General features: G+C 47.8%; 3 protein-coding genes and 1 non-coding gene across 21 annotated transcripts in view; 2 read left to right on the plus strand and 2 right to left on the minus strand.

The window, feature by feature from the left end:
- EIF2AK1 (eukaryotic translation initiation factor 2 alpha kinase 1) overlaps positions 1–3,301 on the plus strand; it is a 42,242-nt gene extending 38,941 nt beyond the window's left edge. For all 7 annotated transcript variants that reach the window (XR_013415023.1, XM_077996168.1, XM_077996170.1 and 4 more), the window contains one exon: positions 2,017–3,301. Coding sequence is in view for 6 of the 7 variants with exons in the window: in XM_077996168.1 (XP_077852294.1) it covers positions 2,017–2,148 (132 nt within the window). In the remaining variant the exon portion in view is untranslated. The remainder of the gene's footprint in view (positions 1–2,016) is intronic.
- Positions 3,302–19,530, minus strand: AIMP2 (aminoacyl tRNA synthetase complex interacting multifunctional protein 2). Of its 3 annotated transcripts, none has more exons than XM_002808346.4 (4): positions 19,265–19,530; positions 12,413–12,619; positions 9,419–9,650; positions 3,302–3,828 (listed from the first exon to the last, which is right to left on the minus strand). In XM_002808346.4, exons 1-4 carry the CDS (start codon positions 19,397–19,399, stop codon positions 3,440–3,442), a joined length of 963 nt encoding a protein of 320 aa, XP_002808392.3. In that variant the 5' UTR covers positions 19,400–19,530; the 3' UTR covers positions 3,302–3,439. The 3 variants fall into 3 exon arrangements, with proteins under 3 accessions (XP_002808392.3, XP_014988750.2, XP_077852300.1); XM_015133264.3 differs by having other exon boundaries at positions 19,385–19,510; XM_077996174.1 differs by lacking the exon at positions 12,413–12,619.
- Positions 10,755–10,890, minus strand: LOC114677241 (small nucleolar RNA SNORA42/SNORA80 family). The gene has a single exon (XR_003728532.1). It is a non-coding gene; the product is annotated as a small nucleolar RNA SNORA42/SNORA80 family (small nucleolar RNA).
- A 183-nt stretch (positions 19,531–19,713) lies between the features above and the next one.
- The window catches only part of PMS2 (PMS1 homolog 2, mismatch repair system component), a 37,652-nt gene continuing 33,406 nt past the window's right edge, over positions 19,714–23,959 (plus strand). For 5 of the 10 annotated variants that reach the window (XR_013415022.1, XM_077996162.1, XM_015133250.3 and 2 more), the window contains exons 1-2: positions 19,714–19,765; positions 23,039–23,178. Coding sequence is in view for 2 of the 10 variants with exons in the window: in XM_015133250.3 (XP_014988736.3) it covers positions 19,743–19,765; positions 23,039–23,178 (163 nt within the window). In the remaining 8 variants the exon portion in view is untranslated. Of the gene's footprint in view, positions 19,948–23,038; positions 23,179–23,959 lie in introns of all 10 variants that reach the window. The other 5 variants (XM_077996161.1, XM_028845124.2, XM_077996164.1 and 2 more) reach the window with 2 other exon arrangements.

Genomic DNA, 23,959 nt, shown 5'->3' on the forward strand with positions numbered 1-23,959 from the left:
TGGTGTTCACAAAGAGGAGTGGAGGGCCGGGGGCCAACCCCACAGCTAAGGCCGGGTAGGAAAGCTTCCTGAGGCCTGGTGGGTGTGACTCTTCCCCAGAAAGGCCGGAGGGGCCCGTCGGGTTTGCCCCTTCTGATGGCTGGGCCTTTAAATGTCCATGTCAAAGTCTGACTCTTCACCACCTGCCTGCTGTTATGGGCTGTCTAGGTGTCTGTCGGGGGCTCATCACTGGCATGGCTGGTGAGCGCTGAAGTGGTGGGCGGGTCCCTTGAGGGTGTTTTGGTCACTGATGAGTTTAGCACTCTCAGAATTTCGGGTTGTAGAAAATCCTGGCACCTCCCTGGGTCGTGCTGAAGAGTGTGCCCCAGGGGGGCTGCTGCCTTCCCTGCACAGTACACAGCCACTGCAGACCACCCAGGAGAGGCAGGGGTGGCCTGGTGTGGGGGTCTGGCTGCAGCTGCTGCCCTGGACATGGTCTCTGTACATGTTTTTCTTTTTAATGCTGAGGAAAATATGAAGCTTAAAATAGAATTTGTTTAAATTGTGAATCCTGGCTGGGCGGGGTGGCTCATGCTGTAATCCCAGGCATGGGATTTTGGGAGGCCGAGGTGGGAAGATTGCCTGATGTCAGGAGTCCTGGCCAACATGGTGAAAGCCCCTGTCTACTAAAAGTACAAAAATTAGCCGGCCATGGTGGTACACACCTGTAATCCCACCTCCTCAGGAGGCTGAGGCAGGAGAATCACTTGAACCCAGGAGGTGAAGGTTGCAGTGAGCCGAGATCACACCACTGCACTCCAGCCTGGGCGACAAAGCGAGACTCCGTCTCAAAATAAATAGTGAATCCTGTTTCAGTGAATAGTTGAGCTTAGACTCCTATTGGTGCAAACAAAATATTTAAACCCATTCTCAGAGTTCCCTGACTGTATCAAGCACTAGGTTGAATGCCAGTAGCACGCTTGTATTCACTGTCCACGTAAGCAAGTTGACTCCCTACCACCTGTCTACTCTAAGAATTATAAGCACCAGGCGCGGTGGCTCACGCCTGTAATCCTATCACTTTGGGAGGCCGATGCAGGCGGATCATGAGGTCAGGAGTTCAAGACCAGCCTGACCAACATGGTGAAACCCTGTCTCTACTAAAAATACAAAAATTAGCCAGTTGTGAGCCACCACGCCCAGCTACAGATGTGGTTCTTAAAACTAAGTATAAATATTTATCTTCACACATGAAGGGGATTTTCTAATGCTCAGTTAAGACAGCTATTAGAGACCATAGTTATTTAGTATTTATAACCATAGTTATTTAGGATTTCTACTGTCTTGCAAAAGTTTTTTGTGTAAAATGAAACCTTGGCTGGGTGTGGTGGCTCATGCCTGTAATCCCAGCACTTTGGAGGGTTGAGGCAGGTGGTAATTGAGGTCAGGAGTTCAAGACCAGTCTGGCCAACATGGCGAAACCCCATCTCTACTAAAAATACAGAAACTAGCTGGGCTTGTACGAGAGCGCCTGTAATCCCAGCTACTTGGGTGGCTGAGGCACGAGAATAGCTTGAACTGGGGAGGCACAGGTTGCAGTGAGCCGAGATCATGCCACTGTACTCCAGCCTGGGCAACAGCAAGATTGTCTCAAAACAAACAAAAAACAGGTCCGGGGGGAAAAACAGTCCAGGCACGGTGGCTCACGCCTGTAATTCCAGCACTTTGGGAGGCTGAGGTGGGCAGATCACTAGGTCAGGAGATTGAGACCATCCTGGCTAACATGGTGAAACCTTGTCTCTACTAAAAATACAAAAATTTAGCCAGGCATGGTGGCGGGCGCCTGTAGTCCTAGCTTCTCTGGAGGCTGAGGCAGGAGAATGGCGTGAACCCGGGAGGTGGAGCTGCAGTGAACCGAGATCGCGCCACTGCACTCCAGCCTGGGCGACAGAGTGAGACTCTGTCTCAAAAAAAAAAAAAAAAAAAAAAATAGTAGTAAGTTATTTTAATGGAGTTTAAAATATTTTCTCCTTACAGGTTAACTTCACTCTACAGATGAAGATAATAGAGCAAGAAAAAGAAATTGCAGAACTAAAGAAGCAGCTAAACCTCCTTTCTCAAGACAAAGGGGTGAGGGATGACGGAAAGGATGGGGGCGTACCTGTCTAACCTTCCTCAGGCTGTATCTGTAGGATGAAAGTGGACTTAACTTTTAAGGTAGTTAACTGGAATGTAAATTTTTAATCTTCATTAGGGTATAGTTGGTGTAATTCTTAGTTGTATTTAGTAAGCCTTTACAAGACTTTTTAAAGATGTCAGAGTGCCCCAAGCCGGTGCTCCTTCCTTTCCTGCCTCACAAGCTCCTTTTCCTGAATTTCCTACCTAAATGGTCTATGAAACAAAAAACTTGGACTTTATCCTCAATTATTTTTTCCTTTCAACTCTGTTGACCCTCTGTCTGGTCTTTCTCTAGAAGGTTCTACCACAGAAATTGACGTGTGCCTCTGTCACTGCCCAAGCCCAGGCCTGCACATACTCACTGGACTGTTCCAGTTTTGACAGCTGCCAGTCTTCCTACCCCTTTCACACTGCAGCCAAGTTCATTACCTGAAGGACGCCTGATCATTTCATTCCTTGGCTCCAAACCTTCTGCTGCCTCTAAGATAAAAGCTCAACTTCTTAACAGTGTACAGTGTGCAACTTCCAATGTTTTTTTTTTTTTTGGGGATGGAGTCTCTGTCGCCCAGGCTGGAGTGCAGTGGCGCCATCTCGGTTCACTGCAAGCTCCGCCTCCCCGGTTCATGCCATTCTTCTGCCTCAGCCTCCCGAGTAGCTGGGACTACAGGCGCCCACCACCACACCCGGCTAATTTTTTTGTACTTTTAGTAGAGATGGGGTTTCACTGGGTTAGCCAAGATGGTCTGGATCTCCTGACCTCGTGATCTGCCTGCCTCAGCCTCCCAAAGTGCTGGGATTACAGGTGTGAGCGACCGCGTCCGGCCGCAACTTCCAATCTTTTTATCTGTTCTCTCCACCTTCAATTTAGCGTCATTCCAAAACCACACCCTTGCAAAGCTTTGTACTCCTCACCCCAGGTGATCTCCAGGCAGCTCAGATCTCTTTCCCACCTTTGCCCTGCACTGTTCCCCGATACTTCCTCCTTTATTGTAGCATTCAACTCCCCAGCCAATCTGTACATCCCTCAGAGGCAGCGATCTGAAGTGGTTTTTGAATCCCAGAAAGGGTCTGCCATGGAGTTGGCAGTCATCACGGTAGATGGCATATGATTTTGCTGAATTTTAAATAAAATGAAAACCACAAATTACATGATGCTTTTATTGACATTTGACAACTGGCCTAAATAAAAAGACTTTGACTCTAATACAAGTCCCCTTACTGATAATAGGCATGAAAGAGCACCATTCTTAAAATCTAAACTCTTTAAAATCGGTAACGGAATTCACTTAAGGAGCTTGAGGGCCGTGTTAAAAGGAGCCAGGTTTTCACAAGACCTCATCCACCTCTGCACGTTGGCTGGCACTGTCACACTGCAGCCTCCGGTCTGCTGGAGCACAGACCACAGCACCACGTCTGCTACGGTGAGTTCATTCCCAGCGAGCCAAGGGCTCTTCCCAAGAGCTGAGTTCATAGAACGGAAAACAGCGGCTTTTTCTTTACTGCTTCCCTCTTTTAACTGAAAAATCGCGATATCTACCCAGCTATCTATAAGGGTTGCATTGACAGCATTATGCTTCTGGCCAAACAGAGAGAACAAGAAACGTGCAATGTTCCCTTCTCCTTCGATGGGGCACATCGTCTGGACGCTGAATTTCATCTGCGTCTTCGGCACTGAAAAGAAAAAACACACGCAAGGTAGCATCACCAGAGCAGCCGTGTGAGGGAAGTACTCGCACAATGGGGAAGGGGACAGTCACCAAACACCACAGACTGATGACACGGGAAAGGGTGTTTTCAAGAAGAACATCACATTTTCAGTCAGTCTCTTAAGATGCTTAATACTGAAAAAGGTTTAAGTGCGAACTATGTTAAAAAAGTAACCAAAGAGCCATTCCTGGTATTTGATTATGACAGTTCTGAAGCTGGAAGGGACCTCAGACCACCTGCTCCAATCCCTGCTGCCTAAGGATTTGGGGGCTGAGGGCTAGAAACACAGGAGTTGCATCTCCCAGGCTCTTGGCCTCATAAATCGCTTTCTGTGAGGCTGAGGGCAGTTAAGGTATGAATGACATGAACTCGCTTCCTTCCATATCAGCATAACCAGAAGGGGCATACATCCGTGGGATAGTGAGTACATGACATCCTATCTTTATGTGGCCATATGAGAAGATAATTTCAATGTCCCTATGATAGTAAGTTCTAGAATGTGAGGGCAAGATGGCTGTGATAGCCATGACTCCCCTGCTTTGCCTGGTTGGACAGAACCCCCTTCCTCCAAGGCTCACAGTCCCAACTTGAGCTGTGTCTCACTCAGACCCTAAACTTTGCAGAGGAACAAGGGCATCTTTGCAGTGCTTCATCTCTGCTCCTCCTCTAGAACTACCCCACAGGCTTCTTAGACTTAGAATATCTGACCTGATGCAAATCGCTGTATGGCCGGTATGCCACACAGTGTCCTAACCCCTTGCTGCCTCGTATCAAAACCATGTTGCACATCTCATCATATAGTACAGGTGACCCTTGAACAGTGTGGGGGTTAGGGGCACTGACTCCCCACTGCTGTGCAGCGAAAATCCACATAAAACTTTTGACTCCTCCAAATCTTAAGCACTAACAGCCTACTACTGATGGGAAGCCTTACCTGTGACAGTTGATTCACACACTTTGTATGGTCTATATATCATATGCTATATTCTTAGGATAAACTTGAGAAAATGTTAAGAAAATAATAAGGATGCTGGGCATGGTGGCTCACACCTGTAGTCCCTGCTGCTTGGGAGGCTGAGGTGGGAGGATCACTTGAGCCCAGAAGGTTGAGGCTGTGGTGAGCTGTGACCGTACCACTGCATTCCAGCCTGGGTGACATAGCAAGACCCTGCCTCTTAAAAAGAAAAGGATAATGAATTTACTATTCATTAAGTTGAAGCGGATCATCTTAAAGGTCTTCATCCCACTGCCCATGTCGCTGAGGAAGAGGGGTTGGTCTTGCTGTCTTGGGTGGCAGCGGTAGAAAGGGAGGCAGGAAAGGAGGAGAGGCAAGCACGGTGTAGCTTTAGGGAAATACATCATAATTTGTCTGACTGCCTTTTGATTTCTCTAAAAATAGTTCCATGCAGCATGAACCCTTCCACCGTTTGCTTTAGTTTCACTGCTTGTATCATAGAAGACTCCAGGTCATAAAAGAAGTCAAAAGCAGCCTCGAATGATCAGAAGCCTTCTCCCAGACTGTCTAATGGAAATCTGTTTTCCAGCCTGGCTTCTCCTAGGTCTTCTTCCTCAACATCTGGCACTGGCTTGGAAACACTTCTCCCCATTAAGCTGTCTTATGTTAACTCTTCTGTGCAGTGTCTGTCAGCCCTTGAATTTCTCCGAGATCTGTATCCTGAAACTCTTCACCACCCACTTTTGCCCCATCTGTGATCTATTTCTTGGTTTCCTTGGCTGTCGTAGATCCTATGAAGTCACGCACATCTGGACACAGGTTTCTCCAGCAGGAATGTACTGTTTCACCGTGATGGCTTTCACAGCTTTGTATACAACGATGGCCTCTTCAATGATGTAATCCTTCCAGACTCTTCAAGATGTTCTATCAGGGTTCTCTCTCTTTTGCTTTTTGTTTTGAGATGGAGTCTTGCTCTGTCACCCAGGCTGGAGTGCAGTGGCACGATCTCAGTACAACCTCCACCTCCCGCGTTCAAGCAATTCTCCTGCCTCAGCCTCCCAAGTAGCTGGGATTACAGGCATGTCTAGCCAGGGTTCTCTTTCATAGCACTGACAATTCTTTCACAGAATACTGTGTGTAATGAGCCTCAAAGGTTCTTACGACTTTTTGATCCATGTTGTGTTAGGGGGCAAGTAGATGGCTTTGACACCCTTGGTGTTAACTCATGGGGCTCTGAGTGACTGGAGCATTGAAGAACTTTCAAAGGTGTCCCTTACTGGCAAGGTACATCCTGACTTCAGGGACAAGGCATCAATGGAATTAATCCAGAAAAAGGGTTCTTGTCCAGGCGTTGTACGACCAAAAGACGAGCAGCTGTGTTTATCTTTTCCCGTGAAGTCTTGGGTGTTAGCAGCTTTACAGGTAAGAGCTCTCCTGATCATAAACACAGCTGCACCTGCACAAAACAGGAGGGTTAGCCTAGCCCTCCCTGCCTTCAATTCTGGGACTCACTTCTCTTCTTTACTAATAAATGTCCTTTGTGGTTCCCCGCCCCCACCCCAGATTAGGGCAGTTTTGTCTGCATTAAAAACGTGTTGACACAGGCATCCTTTCTCCTCCATGATTTTCTTAATGGCATCTGGGAACTTGTCTGCTGCCTCTTGGTTAGCAGAAGCTGCTTCTCCTGTTATCTTGACATTTTTAAAAGCCAAACCTTTTCCTAAAATTATCAAACCATCGTTTCCTGGCATTAAACTCTCCAGCTTTAGATCTTTCACCTTCCTTTGGCTTCAAGTTGTCATATAATAACTTTGGTTTTTCTCAAATCATATGAGAGTCTATAGGTATGCCTTTCTAACAGGAATCCTGCACCCCACATAAAAGCTGCATTTTCTTTTCTTTTTTTTTTTTGAGATGGAGTCTCACTCTGTAGCCCAGGCTGGAGTGTACTGGCACGATCTTGCCTCACTGCAACCTCTGCCTCCTGGGTTCAAGCGATTCTCCTGTCTCCGTCTCCCGAGTAGCTGGGACTACAGGTGAAGGTCACCATGCCGGGCTCATTTTTGTGCTTTTAGTAGAGATGGGGTTTCACCGTATTGGTCAGGCTGGTCTCGAACTCCTGATCTCAGGTGATCCACCCACCTTGTCCTCCCAAAGTGCTGGGATTACAGGAATGAACCACCGTACCCGGCCAAAAGCTACATTTTCAATAAAAGATAAATAGGTATTTTGCAAAAAGTGCAAGGTTTTTGCACCTCCTGGTGCAGCTATAGTGATGCCTTCATGAATTTCCCTTTTTTTTTTTTTTTGAGACGGAGTCTTGCTGTGTCACCAGGCTGGAGTGCAGTGGTGCAATCTCGGCTCACTGCAACCTCCACCTCCCAGGTTTAAGTGATCCTCCTGCCTCAGCCTCCTGAGTAGCTGGGACTACAGCCACACACCACCAAGCCCAGCTAATTTTTGTATTTTTAGTAGAGACAGGGTTTCACCATGTTGGCCAGGATGATCTTGATCTCTTGACCTCGTGATCCGCCTGCCTTGGCCTCCCAAAGTGCTGGGATTACAGGCGTAAGCCACTGTGCCTGACTGAAAATTTCCCTTTTTTTAAAACAATGGTTCTTACACTGAATTCATTTATCTTGAAGAGGCAGCTGCAGACCTCTGGTACATATCAAGCAATTCAACTTTTTCATGTAATATCATGGCTTTTCTCTGCTTCTTGGGAGCACTTTCAGTATCACAAGAGACACTTTGTAAGTGCCCCACAGTGTTAGTCAAGGTTTATGGCAATGCACGATGGAAACATACCCAAAACATGATGAAAAATACCCAAGAACCTCAAGAGATCACTTTTTTTTTGAGACGGAGTCTCACTCTGTCGCCCAGGCTGGAGTGCTGTAGTGCAATCTCGGCTCACTGCAAGCTCCGCCTCCCAGGTTCATGCCATTCTCCTGCCTCAGCCTCCCGAGCAGCTGGGACCACAGGCGCCTGCCACCACGCTCGGCTAATTTTTTTTGTATTTTTTAGTAGAGACGGGGTTTCACCGTGTTAGCCAGGATGGTCTCGATCTCCTGACCTCGTGATCCACCCGCCTTGGCCTCCCAAGAGATCGCTTTTGACTGCAACATGCAATTTCCTGGAGAGGTGAATTAGCTGCTCACACCGAGATGACTGGTGTCACGGGGTGTCTGAAGCAGAATGAAGCAGACACTCCCCACGCTTGAGGTGGCTGTTAAATTATTCCAGCAGTACAGTATGTTTGTTCTGTAATGTTAATGTTACGCAGTTGGGATTTCATGCTCATCTTCACGTTTGTTTACATTTCTCTCAACTGCAGGTGGTGCCATGTATAGTGTGTATGTAAGTTTTGATACATTTTAACTTCTTAAAATAGATTTGTGTACATTTTGTGGTAGCAAATTAAATAGACTAGTATGTAAATATTTTATGCCTCATAGCTTTTTCTTGTTTTGATTTTTTTTTTTTTTTTTTTTTTTGAGATGGAGTCTTGTTCTGTCGCCCAGGCTGGAGTACAATGGCGTGATCTTGGCTGGCTGCAACCTCCACCTCCTGGGTTCAAGAGATTCTCCTGCCTCCACCTCCCGAGTAGCTGGGATTACAGGTACCCGCTACCACACCTGGCTAAGTTTTGTATTTTTAGTAGAGACGGGGTTTCACCATGTTGGTCAGGTTGGTCTCGAACTCCTGACCTTGTGATCCGCCTGCCTTCACCTTACAAAGAGCTGGGATTACAGGCGTGAGCCACCGCGCACAGCCTTGATTTGATATTTCTAGGCTATGTGGTTTGTCTGCCAGTATTTTCTTTTTTTTTTTTTTTTTTTTTTTTTTTTTTGAGACGGAGTCTCGCTGTGTCTCCCAGGCTGGAGTGCAGTGGCGCGATCTCGGCTCACTGCAAGCTCCGCCTCCCGGGTTCACGCCATTCTCCCGCCTCAGCCTCCCAAGTAGCTGAGACTACAGGCGCCTGCCACCTCGCCCGGCTAATTTTTTGTATTTTTAGTAGAGACGGGGTTTCACCGTGTTAGCCAGGATAGTCTCGATCTCCTGACCTCGTGATCCACCCGCCTCGGCCTCCCAAAGTGCTGGGATTACAGGCTTGAGCCACCGCGCCCGGCCCAGTATTTTCAAATTGTTGCAAATCTCCAAAAAATTTTCCAAGATAGTTATTTGAAAAAAAATCCACGAGGCCCAGGCACGGTGGCTCACGCCTGTAATTCCAGCACTTTGGGAGGCCAAGGCAGGTGGATCACGAGGTCAGGAGTTTGAGACCAGCCTGACCAACGTGGTGAAACCGTCTCTACTAAAAACATGAAAAAAATTAGCTGGGCATGGTGGCACGCGCCTATAATGCCTGCTACTCAGGAGGCTGAGGCAGGAGAATCGCTTGAACCCAGAGGTGGAAGTTGCAGTGAGCCAAGATTGTGCCACTGCACTTCAGCCTGGGTGACACAGTGAGACTCTGTCTCAAAAAGAAAAGAAAAGAAAAGAAAAAAATTCACATGTAAATGGACTCATGCAGGTCAAACTCGTGGTGTTCAAGGGGCAGCTGTGTGTAAGTTTGACTCAGTCCCATCTACTTACCATTCTTCCAAATTAAAGTGAATCCCAGCTGATACTCTTGGCGGGGCTGTTTTTTATTCTGTTCTCCAAAGCACTTGAGAAGGTTTTCAGGCACACTCTTGACTGAGGAGTGCGTGTGCACCGTGGACAGGACCCTGAAGTGCTCACAGAGCAGCCTGTGCAACACGAGCAGGGAGAGGGGAGGGGAGGCCGGGTTCGCGTTGATCACGATGTCTTTCAGCGCCCCATAATCCTGGGGAAAGAGCAAGACAATGTACGAATAACAGTAATCAGAGAGTGCCACTGTGCCGGGTGCGAGTCTAAGAACCTAACCAGGGTTATCTGACTCCTCCACTTCCATGAAGAAGGCACTAGCATCTTCTCCAGGTTGCAGCCAGTAACTTCTCCAAGGCCACTCGCTCAGGATGGAGTGGAGCTGGGATATGAGCTGACTCCACCCCCTTATCCCCAACGAATAAAAAGTTGACTCCACTGTCAAATAAAACAGCGTATCAGAAATGACACTCTTTTTTTTTTGGAGACAGAGTCTCACTCTGTCACACAGGCTGGAGTACAGTGGATGATCGCTGCTCCCTGCAACCTCTGCCTCCCCAGGTTCAAGTGATTCTCCTGCCTCAGCTTCCTGAGTGGCTGGGACTACAGGTGCCTGCCACCACGCCCAGCTAATTTTTTTTTTTAATTATTTTTAGTAGAGATGGGGTTTTGCCATGTTGCCCAGGCTGTTCTCAAACTCCTGACCTCAAATGACCTGTCTGTCTTGGCCTCCCAAAGTGCTGGGATTACAGATGGGAGCCATGGTGCCTGGCCTAGGAATGACACTTCTTTTTTTTTTTTTTGAGACGGAGTCTTGCTCTGTCGCCCAGGCTGGAGTGCAGTGGCATGATCTCAGCTCACTGCAAGCTCTGCCTCCCGGGTTTATGTCATTCTCCTGCCTCAGCCTCCCAAGTAGCTGGGACTACAGGTGCCCGCCACCTCGCCCGGCTAGTTTTTTAAAATTTTTTAGTAGAGATGGGGTTTCACTATGTTAGCCAGGATGGTCTCGATCTCCTGATCTCGTGATCCGCCCGTCTCGGCCTCCCAAAGTGCTGGGATTACAGGCTTGAGCCACCGCGCCCGGCCAGGAATGACACTTCTATTTGTCCCTTTTAACCTGCAATTATTCCAGCTACTGAATCTTTCCAACAGCTGACCACAGCCAATTTGTGTTAAGATGTTTCCATGAAGAACCCCTTAAGAAGGGGTGTTGGCTCAAGGTATCATTGGTGATGAGGGATGGGGAGATTCTAACATAGTAGGCGTTAACTGAAGTGCTCAGACTCATAGCCTTGTTTTTTCCCACTGGGTAACCCTCCTCAGTGCCAGTGGCCCATGGGTACAGAGGCCAAGCAATGGTTCGGGGCCACAGTTTGCTCTGGCATGGGGCACTATGAGAGGTCCAGGGGGATGGGCCTGTTATAAATCCAAACCCAGGCATGACAGCCTTTTTAGATAAAGACTTTCTTATTTCTTCTACACTTTCACTTGTAATAACGAATGCACTGATGTGAACACTCACAGCCAAACTCCTTGGCTTTCTGTACCCCGCCTGCTACTCCTGACTAATGTCCCCCACGTCAGCCTACGCGGAATGCCTTGCAGTTCCCTGAACATATTGTATTACTTGACACTGGGTCTTCTGAGGTATCAAAATTCATCTTGAGCACCACGTGCTCTGAGACGCCTCCCCAGCACCCTGAGAAATGACTGTTATGGCTGCTCATGCTCAAAAACTCATCTGCTAGGGTCCGGCTCCCTGAGGGCCTGGTTGCGCCTCATCTGAGTCCTCAGTGCATGCCAACAAGTACTGGATGAGTGAGGGAGCAGTGGAAGGAATACATGAATGCAGAGGTACTGAGGTTACCAAATATCCCAGCCCTGGGTGAGACACCACAATGCTTGCATTTTTTAGGGCTTTTAAGTCGTGCTATTCTATCACCCATTCTAGAGGAGGCTATTGGTAGGGATTCTTGGGACAAACCCTTTTTGCATCCTCAAATAAATACCACTTCGTTGTAACAAACGAGATGGTCTTTCTTTGCATATCAGATTCTCCCCTAAATTAGCTGAAGCCTGTAAACTTCAATCATGAGAGCCGGCTGATGCAACTTACTTGTAATACAGCAAACTGAATTCAAGCAAAATGCACTTGAAATATGAGACTATGACTGGCCTGAGCAATACATTTCAAAAGGACGGGTAGGATTTTTGTGCTTGGGCAGTCACGGTTCTGAAAGTTGGCCTGCTATCAAAGAGAGTCTGGGCTGCCTCTGCTGAACCTCTGGGGAACACTGAGCAAACAAGCTAAGATCTGTTCTTCCAGGGCTCGGAGGCTGCTGGACCCATGCCTGGACTGGCAGAGGCTATAACTTGCCTCTACTCCTCCTCTGCCTACACATCCTCCCTGCCCTCTACTTGGTCTGAGAAGTCAAGAAGAGGCTTTAGAGCTTGTTTTGACTTCACTCCTGCCTTGGGAATCTGTTCTGTGCAAAGGCACACTCATTTAGAGGAGAAAAAAATATGAATATGCTCTTGGCTCTGCCTTTGAAAATTAGAAAGCTAAGCCTTTTTTTTTTTTTTTTTTTTTTGAGACGGAGTCTCGCTCTGTTGCCCAGGCTGGAGTGCAGTGGCGCGATCTCCGCTCACTGCAAGCTCTGCCTCCTGGGTTCACGCCATTCTTCTGCCTCAGCCTTCTGAGTAGCTGGGACTACAGGCGCCCGCCACCATGCCCAGCTAATTTTTTGTATTTTAGTAGAGATGTGGTTTCACCATGTTAGCCAGGACGGTCTGGATCTCCTGACCTCGTGATCCGCCTGCCTCTGCCTCCCAAAGTGCTGGGATTACAGGCGTGAGCCACCGTGCCCGCCCTGAAAGCTAAGGCTTTAATCACAGTAGCACAATTTCCCTGTACTAACCACTCAGCACCTACTAACATTTCAGCTTTCAAAACGAACTTACCTTCCCAAGCACTGAATTCAAGTCCAGCACATTGGTGGTTAAGGTCATGGGCTCATCCGCTTGGATTATGTTGGTTACATCCAAGTCTGCATCTGGTGTTTGAATCATCTTGGAGAGACCATCAACTGCAGCTTTCAACTCATACAGACGTTTTAAAATATCATCTTGGCGGGACTCAAGAGCTTGCAGAGATGGGTTAGACTCTTCCTAAACAAACCAACAGCCAAATGTTCATTTCCTCTCCCATCAGAACAGTGTTGTTTAAGTTTGATCACTTGTCTTACTTTGCCATGCACTCATCAAACCTCCCACCCTTTAAAAGAAGACATTATGGGCTGGGTGTGGTGGCTCACACCTGTAATCCCAGCACTTGGGATTACAAGTCTAGGTAAGGAGGTCTAGGTAGGCAGATCATCTGAGGTCAGGAGTTCAAGACCAGCTTGGCCAACATGGTGAAACCCTGTCTCTACTAGAAATACAAAAATTAGCTGGGCGTGGTGGCGCGTGCCTATAATCCCAGCTACTCGGGAGGCTGAGGCAGGAGAATGGCTTGAACCCAGGAGGTAGAGGTTGCAGTGAGCCGAGATCACACCATTGCACTCCAGCCTGGGTGACAGAGCAAGACTCTGTCTCAAAAAAAAAACAAAAATAAAAACAAAAACAAAAAAACTAAAATAAAAGTTGTGGCTGAAAGCCACTCTGAAATTGTATGGTTCCGATTTCACGTAATTTAGTCTAAGAACAGGGAAAGATAGAAAATGAACACAATTTTTAGTTCTTTGTTCTTAACTAAGAATACTTTGCTTAAATAAGTAGCAATGAGAATGTAACTCAGTAATTTATACAAATAGGGAAAAGGGAACACGGGTTGAAACAGTTTTTTAGCTTGGAAGCATACCCATGGAGCTAATCAATTCCCCAAATCATTTTCTTGGCTTTTCTTTTGTCCTGGAGACAGGGTCTCACTCTGTTGCCCAGGCTGGAGTGCAATAGTGTGATCATGGCCCACTGCAGCCTTGACTTCCTGGGCTCAACTGATCCTCCTGCCTTAGTCTCCTGAGTGCCTGGGACTACAGGTGTGCACCACCAAGCCTGGCTAATTTTTAATTTTTTTTTTGTAGAGACAACTGTGCTATGTTGCTCAGGCTGGTCTCAAACTCCTGTCCTCAAGCCATCCTCCCACCTCAGCTCCCAAAGTGCTGAGAAGACAGATGTGAGCCACCATGCCCAGCCAGGCCACCATTTTTCACCTAGCCTATTCCACCTTGCACCTTTCTAGTTCACCCTGCAATCCATCCTTTAAGATGGCAGCTAGAAAGATTTTTAAAAGAAACTCAGGGCTGGGCGCAGTGACTCATGCCTGTAGTCCTAGCACTTTGGGAGGCCGAGGTGGGCAGATCACCTGAGGTCAGGAGTTTGAGACCAGCCTGGCCAATATTGTGAAACCCCTGTCTCTACTAAAAGTACAAAAACTATAGCTGGGTGTGGTGTGGGTGCCTGTAATCCCAGCTACTCAGGAGGCTGAGGCAGGAGAATTGCTTGAACCTGGGAGGCGGAGGTTGCAGTGAGCAGAGATCGCGCCACTGCACTCCACCCTGGGTGACAAGAGCAAGACTCCGTCTCAAAAGAAAAATTTCTGATATTGTCACTGTCTCCCCCTTGCTAACCTCCTAGGTGCTTAGGATAAAATGTCAAACATTTAACATGGCGTCACAGACATCTTGTATCATTTGGCCTCTGGCTACCTTACCTCACCCAATTTCCTCCTTTGCTCTGTGCTCTAGCTACACTGTCCTACGAGTTCCTAAAACACCACGCTGGCTCGGACCACAGGATCTTCATGTGCCGTTTCCTCTATCTGCATTGCTCTTCCCTCTTCTCTTGTTTGCTTAACTCCTATTTACCCTCGGGCTTAATCAGCACTTTCTCACCTCTCCTAGTCTGCTGCTCTTATTTAAGATCAAACAGCAGAGCAATGTGAAGTCCACTGACTTCTGGGTGGAACAGAGTTCAGTATGCCAATTAAATTATTGGATGCTGGCCGGGCATGGTGGCTCACACCTGTAAGCTCAGCACTTTGGAAGGGGCAGGCGGGTGGATCACTTGAGGTCAGGAGTTCAAGAGGACAGCATGATGAGACTCCATTTCTACTGAAACACAAAAATTAGCTGGGCTTGGTGGTGGGCACCTGTAGTCCCAGCTACTCAGAGGCTGAGGCAGGAGAATCACTTGGACTTAGGAGGTAGAGAGTGCAGTGAGCCGAGATCGCACCACTGCACTCTAGCCTGAGCAACAGGGCGACTCCATCTCAAAAAAAAAAAAAAAAAAATTAGGTGCTGACTGAAAATAAATTTGAAAGCAAGATGTGTAACAGGGAGGGCTACTACCTGTGTAATATTCTGTTACTTAATGGTAAGTCCTGAGTCATATTTCCAATCTCTCTTAACCAACCTATATCTGTACATTGTTTGTATATAATTTCCACAAATGGCAGTAGGGTGTCTGCTCCAATAGGGCCAAAAATGCACCTACTGGATTCAAAGCTCAGTCAGGGCCGGGTGCGATGGCTCATGCCTGTAATCACAGCACTTTGTGAGGCCAAGGCAGGCAGATCACTTGAGGTCAGGAGATCAAGACCAGCCTGGCCAACATGGTGAAACCCAGTCTCTACCAAAAATACAAAAAATTAGTCGGCCGTGGTGGCGGGCACCTGCAATCCCAGCTACTGGCGAGGCTGAGGCAGGAGAATTGCTTGAACCCGGGAGACGGCGGCTGCAGTGAGCCAAGATCGCGACACTGCACTCCAGCCTGGGCGACAGAGTGAGATTCCGTCTCAAAAACAAAACAACTCAGTCAGGAATGAAGAATGTCTGAAGTACTATACGTGTAATGTGGCTTGTGATTTTTAAGCCCTGAGTGCAGCTTGATCTAGTCCTTCATGATCTGAGTAATACCAAAATGTTCAAGATCTGTTTTATGTCATTGGTGCCTTGTAATGTTGGCCTGCTGTTTTCCTTGCTGAGACTAGATTGTGATGTGGTATATTGTTTTTATCAATTTGTTTCAATTTATATGTATTTATAAACAGCTTATTCTTCATGTTGCTCTCCTTTACCCTGGAGATGCTTGATTGCTTTTCTTGACACGGGGCTTCACTCCGTTGCCCAGGCTGGAGTGCAGTGGCCGATCACAGCTCAATGCAGCCCTGACCTCCTGGGATCAAGTGATCCTCCCACCTCAGCCTCCTGAGTAGCTGGAACTACAGGCACATGCTACCACACCTGGCTAAGTGTTGTACTTTTTGTAAAAATGGGGTTTCACCATGTTGCCCAGATTGGTTTTGAACTTCTAGGTTCAAGTGATCCTCCTGCCTTGGTCTCCCAAAGTGCTGGGATTACAGATGTGAACCACTGCGCCTGGCCAAGATGTTTTATTGCTAATTATTTGTACACATTGTTATCATCTCCTAGAAAAATTGCTGGAAAAGTGAGATTACGTGTCCTCTAAGTTGTAAGTTCACAAAAGGCCACAAGAAGTTAGGCAGCAGACTTAAATACAAGTAAAACAGACTCTGCAAAACTTGGCCTTCAATGAAAGGTGACATTCTCCAACCTGGGTTGTCTTTCTGGTTTCATGGGACTGTGTAGTTGGAGGGTGACTGGGCCCTGTTTCCATGGCACTCTCTAGGTGCAGGGACCATTGAACCATGTCTGCTATTTCTGTCTCAGCTCTGTACTGAAATAACACGTTGTGTTACTGGGTTTCAAAAGAAAGTCCGTCCCTCCTGATCTAGGCAGAAAGCCATTAAAGAAAGCAGAAGGATAACAAGCAGTGGGAAAACAGACCGAAAAAGTTACCGATTCACCCATCTTGTGTCAGAATGGACAGGTCTGTTTCTCCTGCTGGAAACCTAGGATGTATGTTTGCAATGAGAAAGGAGTGAAAGACTTGAGCAGGTACATTACAAAAGAGCAACCACAGCGGCCAGTGAATAGGAAAAGGTTCTCAACTTAGAGAAGTCTGGAGAAATCCAAACTAAAACTACCCTAGGATACCACGCTACACCCACCAGTTTTGGGCAGGGTGCAAATATCAGGAATTCTTCTACCCAGCCGGTGGGTGGTGAGCAAGCGTGTAAAACAGTATAACAACTCTGGAAAACAATTTAGTAGAGTGGAAAGCCAGGTGGGCCACTGAGCCAGGAGTCCCGTTCATTAGTACATACCCCATGCCTGCTGCTCTGTATAAGAATATTCACTACAGAATTGTTCATAGCAGGTTAAAATGGAAAACAATCCAGTGTCCCTGAGCAAGTAGGATGGATAAGTATATGGTGGAGAGCCATGCAATAGAACAGTATACTACAGAGAAGAAGAATACTTCCGATGTTACAATAAAATGACTCCTAAAATAATGTCTACAAAAAAGAAGCCAGGGCTGGGCACCAGTGGCTCATGTTTGTAATCCCAGCACTTTGGGAGGCTGGGGTTAGGGGATCACTTGAGGCCAGGAGATGGAGACCACCTCCGTTCTTTTTTTTTTTTTTTTTTTTTTTTTTTGAGACGGAGTCTCGCTCTGTCACCCAGGCTGGAGTGCAGTGGCCGGATCTCAGCTCACTGCAAGCTCCGCCTCCCGGGTTCACGCCATTCTCCTGCCTCAGCCTCCGGAGTAGCTGGGACTACAGGCGCCCGCCACCTCGCCCGGCTAGTTTTTTTGTATTTTTTAGTAGAGACGGGGTTTCACCGGGTTAGCCAGGATGGTCTCGATCTCCTGACCTCATGATCCGCCTGTCTCGGCCTCCCAAAGTGCTGGGATTACAGGCGTGAGCCACCGCGCCCGGCCCACCTCCGTTCTTGATAACCACCTTTTAGGTAGAGATAGGGTGAGATCCCATCTCTACATTAAAAAAAAAAAAAAAAGCCAGACACATCAGATTATATGCTGTATGCTTATATATATATATATATATATATATCAATTGTTTAGGGGCCAGGTGCAGTGGCTCACGCCTGTAATCCCAGCACTTTGGGAGATTGAGGCGGGTGGATCACTTGAGGTCAGGAGTTCGAGACCAGCCTGGCCAACATGGTGAAACCCCGTCTCTACTAAAAATACAAAAATTAGCCGGGTCCAGTGGATGGTGCCTGTAATCTCAGCTACTCAGGAGGCTGAGGCGGGAGAATTGCTTGAACCTGGGAGGCAGGGGTTGCAGTGAGCTGAGATCACACTACTGCACTCCAGCCTGGGCGACAGAGCAAGACTCTGTCTGAAAAAAACAAAAAAACCCAAAAAACCAGACTATATTGTTTAGGGATAAATACTGAGTTGACAAAATAAGAGAGACAAGCAGGACATAATTACCATAAAAAATCAAGACCTGGGGTTGGGGGTGGGGAGGGAAGGTTGAAGTGGAAAGAATGGAGGGGTGACAATGTGTGTCAACCTGGGCCGTCGTGACCCTGGGGTTCGCTTTGTAATTCCTGAAAATGAGCATTTATGTGCTATTCACTTTTCAGAAGGTAGAATCTCTGAACTAAAATGTTTAAGCAACCATATATATATATATATAAAGGACAGATTTTTATTTTAATTAAAACATTTAATTTTTTTTTTTTTTTTTTTTTTGAGACGGAGTCTGGCTCTGTCGCCCAGGCTGGAGTGCAGTGGCTGGATCTCAGCTCACTGCAAGCTCCGCCTCCCGGGTTCACGCCATTCTCCTGCCTCAGCCTCCCGAGTAGCTGGGACTACAGGCGCCCGCCACCGCGCCCGGCTAGTTTTTTGTATTTTTTTAGTAGAGACGGGGTTTCACCGTGTTAGCCAGGATGGTCTCGATCTCCTGACCTTGTGATCCGCCCATCTCGGCCTCCCAAAGTGCTGGGATTACAGGCTTGAGCCACCGCGCCCGACCAAAACATTTAATTTTTTAAAAAAATTTTTTGAGACGGAGTCTCGCTCTGTCGCCCAGGCTGGAGTGCAGTGGTGCAATCTCAGCTCACTGCAAGCTCCGCCTCCTGGGTTCACGCCATTCTCCTGCCTCAGCCTCCCGAGTAGCTAGGACTACAGGTGCCCGCCACCTCACCTGGCTAGTTTTTTGTAGTTTTTAGTACAGACGGGGTTTCACCGTGTTAGCCAGGATGGTCTCGATCTGCTGACCTCGTGATCCGCCCGTCTCGGCCTCCCAAAGTGCTGGGATTACAGGCTTGAGCCACCGCGCCCGGCCTAATTAAAACATTTAAAAAATAGAGACAAGGGTCTCGCCATGTTGCTCAGGCTGGTCTCAAACTCTTGGGGCTCAAGCGATTCTCCCACCTTGGTCTCCCAAAGCGCTGAGATTCCAGGCATGAACCACCGCGCGCGACCTGGAAAGATATATACATATATATATATATATTTTCTTTTTTTGAGACAGTTTCGCTTTTGTTGCCCAGGCTCGAGTGCAATGGCTCGATCTCAGCTCACTGCAAACCCCGCCTCCAGGGTTCAAACGATTCTCCTGCCTCAAACTCCCGAGTAGCTGGGATTACAGGCGCCTGCCACCACACCCGGCTGATTTTTGTATTTTCAGTAGAGCCGAGGTTTCACCATGTTGGCCAGGCTGGTCTCGAACTCCTAACCTCAGGTGATCCGCCAGCCTCGGCCTCCCAAAGTGCTGGGATTACAGGCGTGAGCCACAGCGCCCGGCCTGGATAAATCCTTTAAAAGAGAAAAGTTTGGGTGAGTCCCTGGCTGGCCGGCACAGAAGCGGGGTGGGGCCGTGAAGCGGGTGGGATGCATTCGCTCCGGCCTGTGGGGACCCGGTCCGGCAGCCGGCCGCCGCGCGTGCGCACTGGGCGGGGGACCCCGCGCTCCTACCTGCACGTGGCCAGCGCCGGGCGCTGGGCCGCCGCTCCTGCAGTGCACGTTGGGGAGCCGGTACATGCAGGTGGGAAGCTCCACACGGAGAGGCGCGCCACCCCCGTGATAGGGCTTTACCTGGTACATCGGCATGGCGGAACCAAAGCAAGAGGGGCTAGCGCGTGCCAGACACCAACGCTCAAAAACCGTCAGAGGCCACGACGGAGGGCGGCCACCTCCCTTCTGACCCTGCTGCGGGCGATCGGGAAAACGCAGTCTGGTGTGCTCTGATTGACCCAGGCTTTTTGACGTCATGGACTCGACCTTTGACAGAGCCAATAGGCGAAAAGGAGAGACGGGAAGTATTTTTGCCGCCCCGCCCGGAAAGGGTGGAGCACAACGTCGAAAGCAGCCAATGGGAGCCCCGGAGGCGGAGCGCCTGTGGGAGCCGTGGAGGGAACTTTCCCAGTCCCGAGGCGCAACCGGGGTTGCATCCATGGAGCGAGCTGAGAGCTCGAGGTGAGCCGGGCTCGCGGTCTCTCCTCTCGCGCGCCCTCTTTGACACCCACGGCGTTCCAGCCTCCCTGGAAATGCGGGAAACATGGCCGAGGCGCGTGGCGAAGCCGCCGCGTGGAGGCCCCGGAGCAGCGACCTCAGCGCCCGAGCGATCCGGTGCCCCTTGGGTGCGCCTTGAGGCCGAGGCAAGCTCCTTCGGGGTCCTGGGCTGCGGGCAAAGGATTCGGCCCTGTAAGGAGTTGGGTTTGGCCCGTCCCAGACAGGCTTTGCCCACATCCCATCACAGGGCCGTGGACTTGAAGCCGGAGCGTGAAATCCGCATAGACTGAATGCATTTTCTTTCTACCTGTTCTCTCTCCACTTTTATTTTTATTTTTGTATTATTTAATTTTTAATTTTTTTTTTGTAGAGACGGGGATTTCGCTATGTTACCCAGGGCTGGTCTTGAACTCCTCAGCTCAAGCAATCCGCCCGCCTCGGCACCCCAAAGTGCTGGAATTACAGGAGTGATGCACTGTGCCTGGCCTTTTTAAAAAATTGAGGTTATTTTGGGGACGGTAGAGCGTCCAGACACATCCTAATTTGCATAGCCGCGCAGTTTTTAAAAATGCAATGCATTTCTACCTTTTAGAGTATGTGATTTCTGCCTATTAGGGTATGTGATTTCTGGCTGGTAAGCTACATCGAATCTTGGCTAGCACAGTTGCATTCCGTGTCAGATTTGTAAACGCAAATTTGCTTTCTGTATTTAAATATATTAGATATATTTAGTTAACTACATTTAAATGTATTGAGACATTTAAATAAATCTGGGGTCTCTATCTAAATGCGCTCTCTCCTCAAAATAAGTATCTGAAGTGGGCCGGGCGCGGTGGCTCACCCCTGTAATCCCAGCACTTTGGGAGGCCAAGGCGGGTGGATCAATGAGGTCAGGAGTTCATGACCAGCCTTGCCAACATGGTGAAATACGGTTTCTACTAAAAATACAAAAATTAACCGGGCATGGTGGCGGGAGCCTGTAATCCTAGCTACTTGGGAGGTTGAGGCAGGAGAATCTCTGGAACCCAGGAGGCGGAGGTTGCAGTGAGCTGAGATTGCACCACTGCAGTACTGCCTGGGCGACACAGCAAGACTCCGTCTCAAAAAAAAGAAAAAGTGGACCTGTAGCCTATAGTGTGTTGCCAAATAAACTTATTTTTAGAGATACTTTCCATTTTCTGTGGGGTCATCTGCAGTTTCACATGGTAGACAGACTTGGGTGAGATTCCTAGCAGGGTAGAATGAAGAGTAAAGAGGTTTGTTTATTTCACAAGGGTTTATTGAAGGCCTACCATGTGTTAAATGCTGTAGGAAATACCCAGTGATTTCTCTTTCATGGAGGTTTCCTGCCTTCTCTTAACAAGTTATCAAACTGTTTACTGGAAATTGCTAAGTTAGTGAACACACAGGATACATTCTTTGGATGAGCAGACATTGGTTGGGCAGAGGAGGAAGAGGAGAGCAGTTTAGACAGAGACCTGCTTATACACTGTAGTGTCTAAAAGAGCTTGTGATGTTCAGGAAGTAATTGTTCAGTGTGGTACAATGTAGGGCACGGCCGGTTGCGGTGGCTCACGCCTGTAATCCTAGCACTTTGGGAGGCTGAGGCAAGCGGATCACCTGAGGTCAGGAGTTCAAGACCAGCCTGGCCAACATGGTGAAACCCGGTTTCTACTAAAAACACAAAAATTAGCCGGGTGTGATGGTGGGCGCCTGTAATCCCAGCTACTTGGGAGGCTGAGACAGGAGAATTGCTTGAATCTGGGAGACGGAGGTTGCAGTGAGCTAAGATCATGCCATTGCACCCCAGCCTGGGTGACAGAGTGAGACTCTGTCTCAAATAATAATAATAATAATAATAATGTAGGGGACTTGATGAAGGGAAAGGATTAGAGAGATTCTGAAAAGAAGGTAGTTTTGGGCGCAGTGAGGACTAGATTTTAAATTTCGTATAGTAGGAAGTGGGGCACTTGTAAATTTTTTTTTTTTTTTTTTTGAGACGGAGTCTGGCTCTGTCGCCCGGGCTGGAGTGCAGTGGCCGGATCTTGGCTCACTGCAAGTTCCGCCTCCCGGGTTTACGCCATTCTCCTGCCTCAGCCTCCTGTGTAGCTGGGAGTACAGGCGCCCGCCACCTCGCCCGGCTAGTTTTTTGTGTTTTTTAGTAGAGACGGGGTTTCACCGTGTTAGCCAGGATGGTCTTGATCTCCTGACCTCGTGATCCGCCCGTCTCGGCCTCCCAAAGTGCTGGGATTACAGGCTTGAGCCACCGCGCCCGGCCCACTTGTAAATTTTTAAGCAGAAAAATTATTTGACCAGATCTGTGATTTCAAAAATAGCTCTGGTGATAGAGTGGAGGATGGATTGGAGCAGGGAATGAGGGGAGATGAAACTGTTATAAAACTCTTAAAGCTCGTACAACAAGAACTTTGAGGGTCTTTGCTGAGACAGCAGCTGGCAGCTTCAATTTGGAGTAGGGTATCAAAGGCAACTGTGTATAAGGAATCGTTATATAACTGGTACCCAATTTCCGAGATGATTTTGACTTAAACATTGTGTATTTCCCAGCATACTGTTGGTTTTTCTAATTATGTGGGAAATTATGTTGCTTTCACTTTGTTTGTTTTTTTTTGCTCTGTCGCCCAGGCTGGAGTGCAATGCCGCAATCTCGGCTCACTGCAACTTCCGCCTCCCGGGTTTAAGCGATTCTCCTGCCTCAGCCTCCTGAGTAGCTGGGATTACAGGTGCCCACCACCATGCCTGCCTAATTTTTTGTATTTTTAGTAGAGACGGGATTTCACCATGTTGGCCAGGCTGGTCTCGAACTCCTGACCTCAAGTGACCCACCCACCTCTGCCTCCCAAAATGCTGGGATTACAGGCATGAGCCAGGGCAGCCAGTCATGGTTTCACTTTTCAAGAAAGAAGACACCATTGTTGCCAAAGATTTTGGTAATTTGAGAGATACAATGTATGTTTTCTCCATGTGGATCCTAGTATAATTAGATAGTAAGGATGTGTTGAATTTGAAGTATCTATCCAGAAGTATTTTGGGTACATGTTTAAGGATTGTAAAACAGTGTTTCTATTTCTGGATATAATAAATGTATTTGCTAATATAATAAATGATTAGATTAGACCCATAAACTATTTACAGTGTTGAGTCATTTCCCACAGTGAAAATCAGGATGAAAATATATAGCTGAATATTTGCTTTGTTTCTTGTAACTGATTTCTTTAGTACAGAACCTGCTAAGGCCATCAAACCTATTGATCGGAAGTCAGTCCATCAGATTTGCTCTGGGCAGGTGGTACTGAGTCTAAGCACTGCAGTGAAGGAGTTAGTAGAAAACAGTCTGGATGCTGGTGCCACTAATATTGGTAAGTTTGGGAGAGTTTTAAGCCACAAGAAATGATCAATGAATGTTGTAGTCAAGAAACATTTGTTATTGAAACACGACTGTCAAGTGTTGATGTAGTAATAAAGTATTATTTTTAAGTTAAAATTAGTACCTATTATGTGCCTGGTACTTAGCTAGGTAGTAGTAACAGCTTTTATTGTGTTCTTATGGTGTGCCAGGCAGGTTTTATGCTAAGAATTACACAGAAATATTTAATATGCAAAATAGCTGGGCGTGGTGTCCCATGCCTGTAATCCTAGCCCTTTGAGAGGCTGAGATGGCGGAATTGCTTGAGGCCAAGAGTTCAAGACCAACCTGGCCAACATGGTGAGACCTCATCTCTATTAAAAAATAAAGTAGGCCGGGCGTGGTGGCTCACGCCTGTAATCCCAGCACTTTGGGAGGCCAAGACGAGTGGATACCTGAGGTCAGAAGTTCAAGACCAGCCTGTCCGAAGTGGTGAAACTGTCTCTACTAAAAATACAAAAATTAGCTGGACCTGGTGGCAGAAGCCTGTAATCCCAGCTACTTGGGAGACTGAGGCACAAGAATTGCTTGAACCCGGGAGGCGGAGGTTGCAGTTAGCTGAGATCGTGCCACTGCACACCAGCCTGAGGACAGAGCAAGACTCCATCTCAAAAACATAAAATAAAATAGGCCTGGAGTAGTGGCTCACATCTGTAATCCCAGCACTTTGGGAGGCTGAGGGGGGCTGATCATTTGAGGTCAGGAGTTCGAGACCAGTGTAACCAACATGGTGA

The sequence above is a fragment of the Macaca mulatta genome, chromosome 3 (genome assembly GCF_049350105.2).
Source record: "Macaca mulatta isolate MMU2019108-1 chromosome 3, T2T-MMU8v2.0, whole genome shotgun sequence".
NCBI lineage: Eukaryota > Metazoa > Chordata > Mammalia > Primates > Cercopithecidae > Macaca > Macaca mulatta.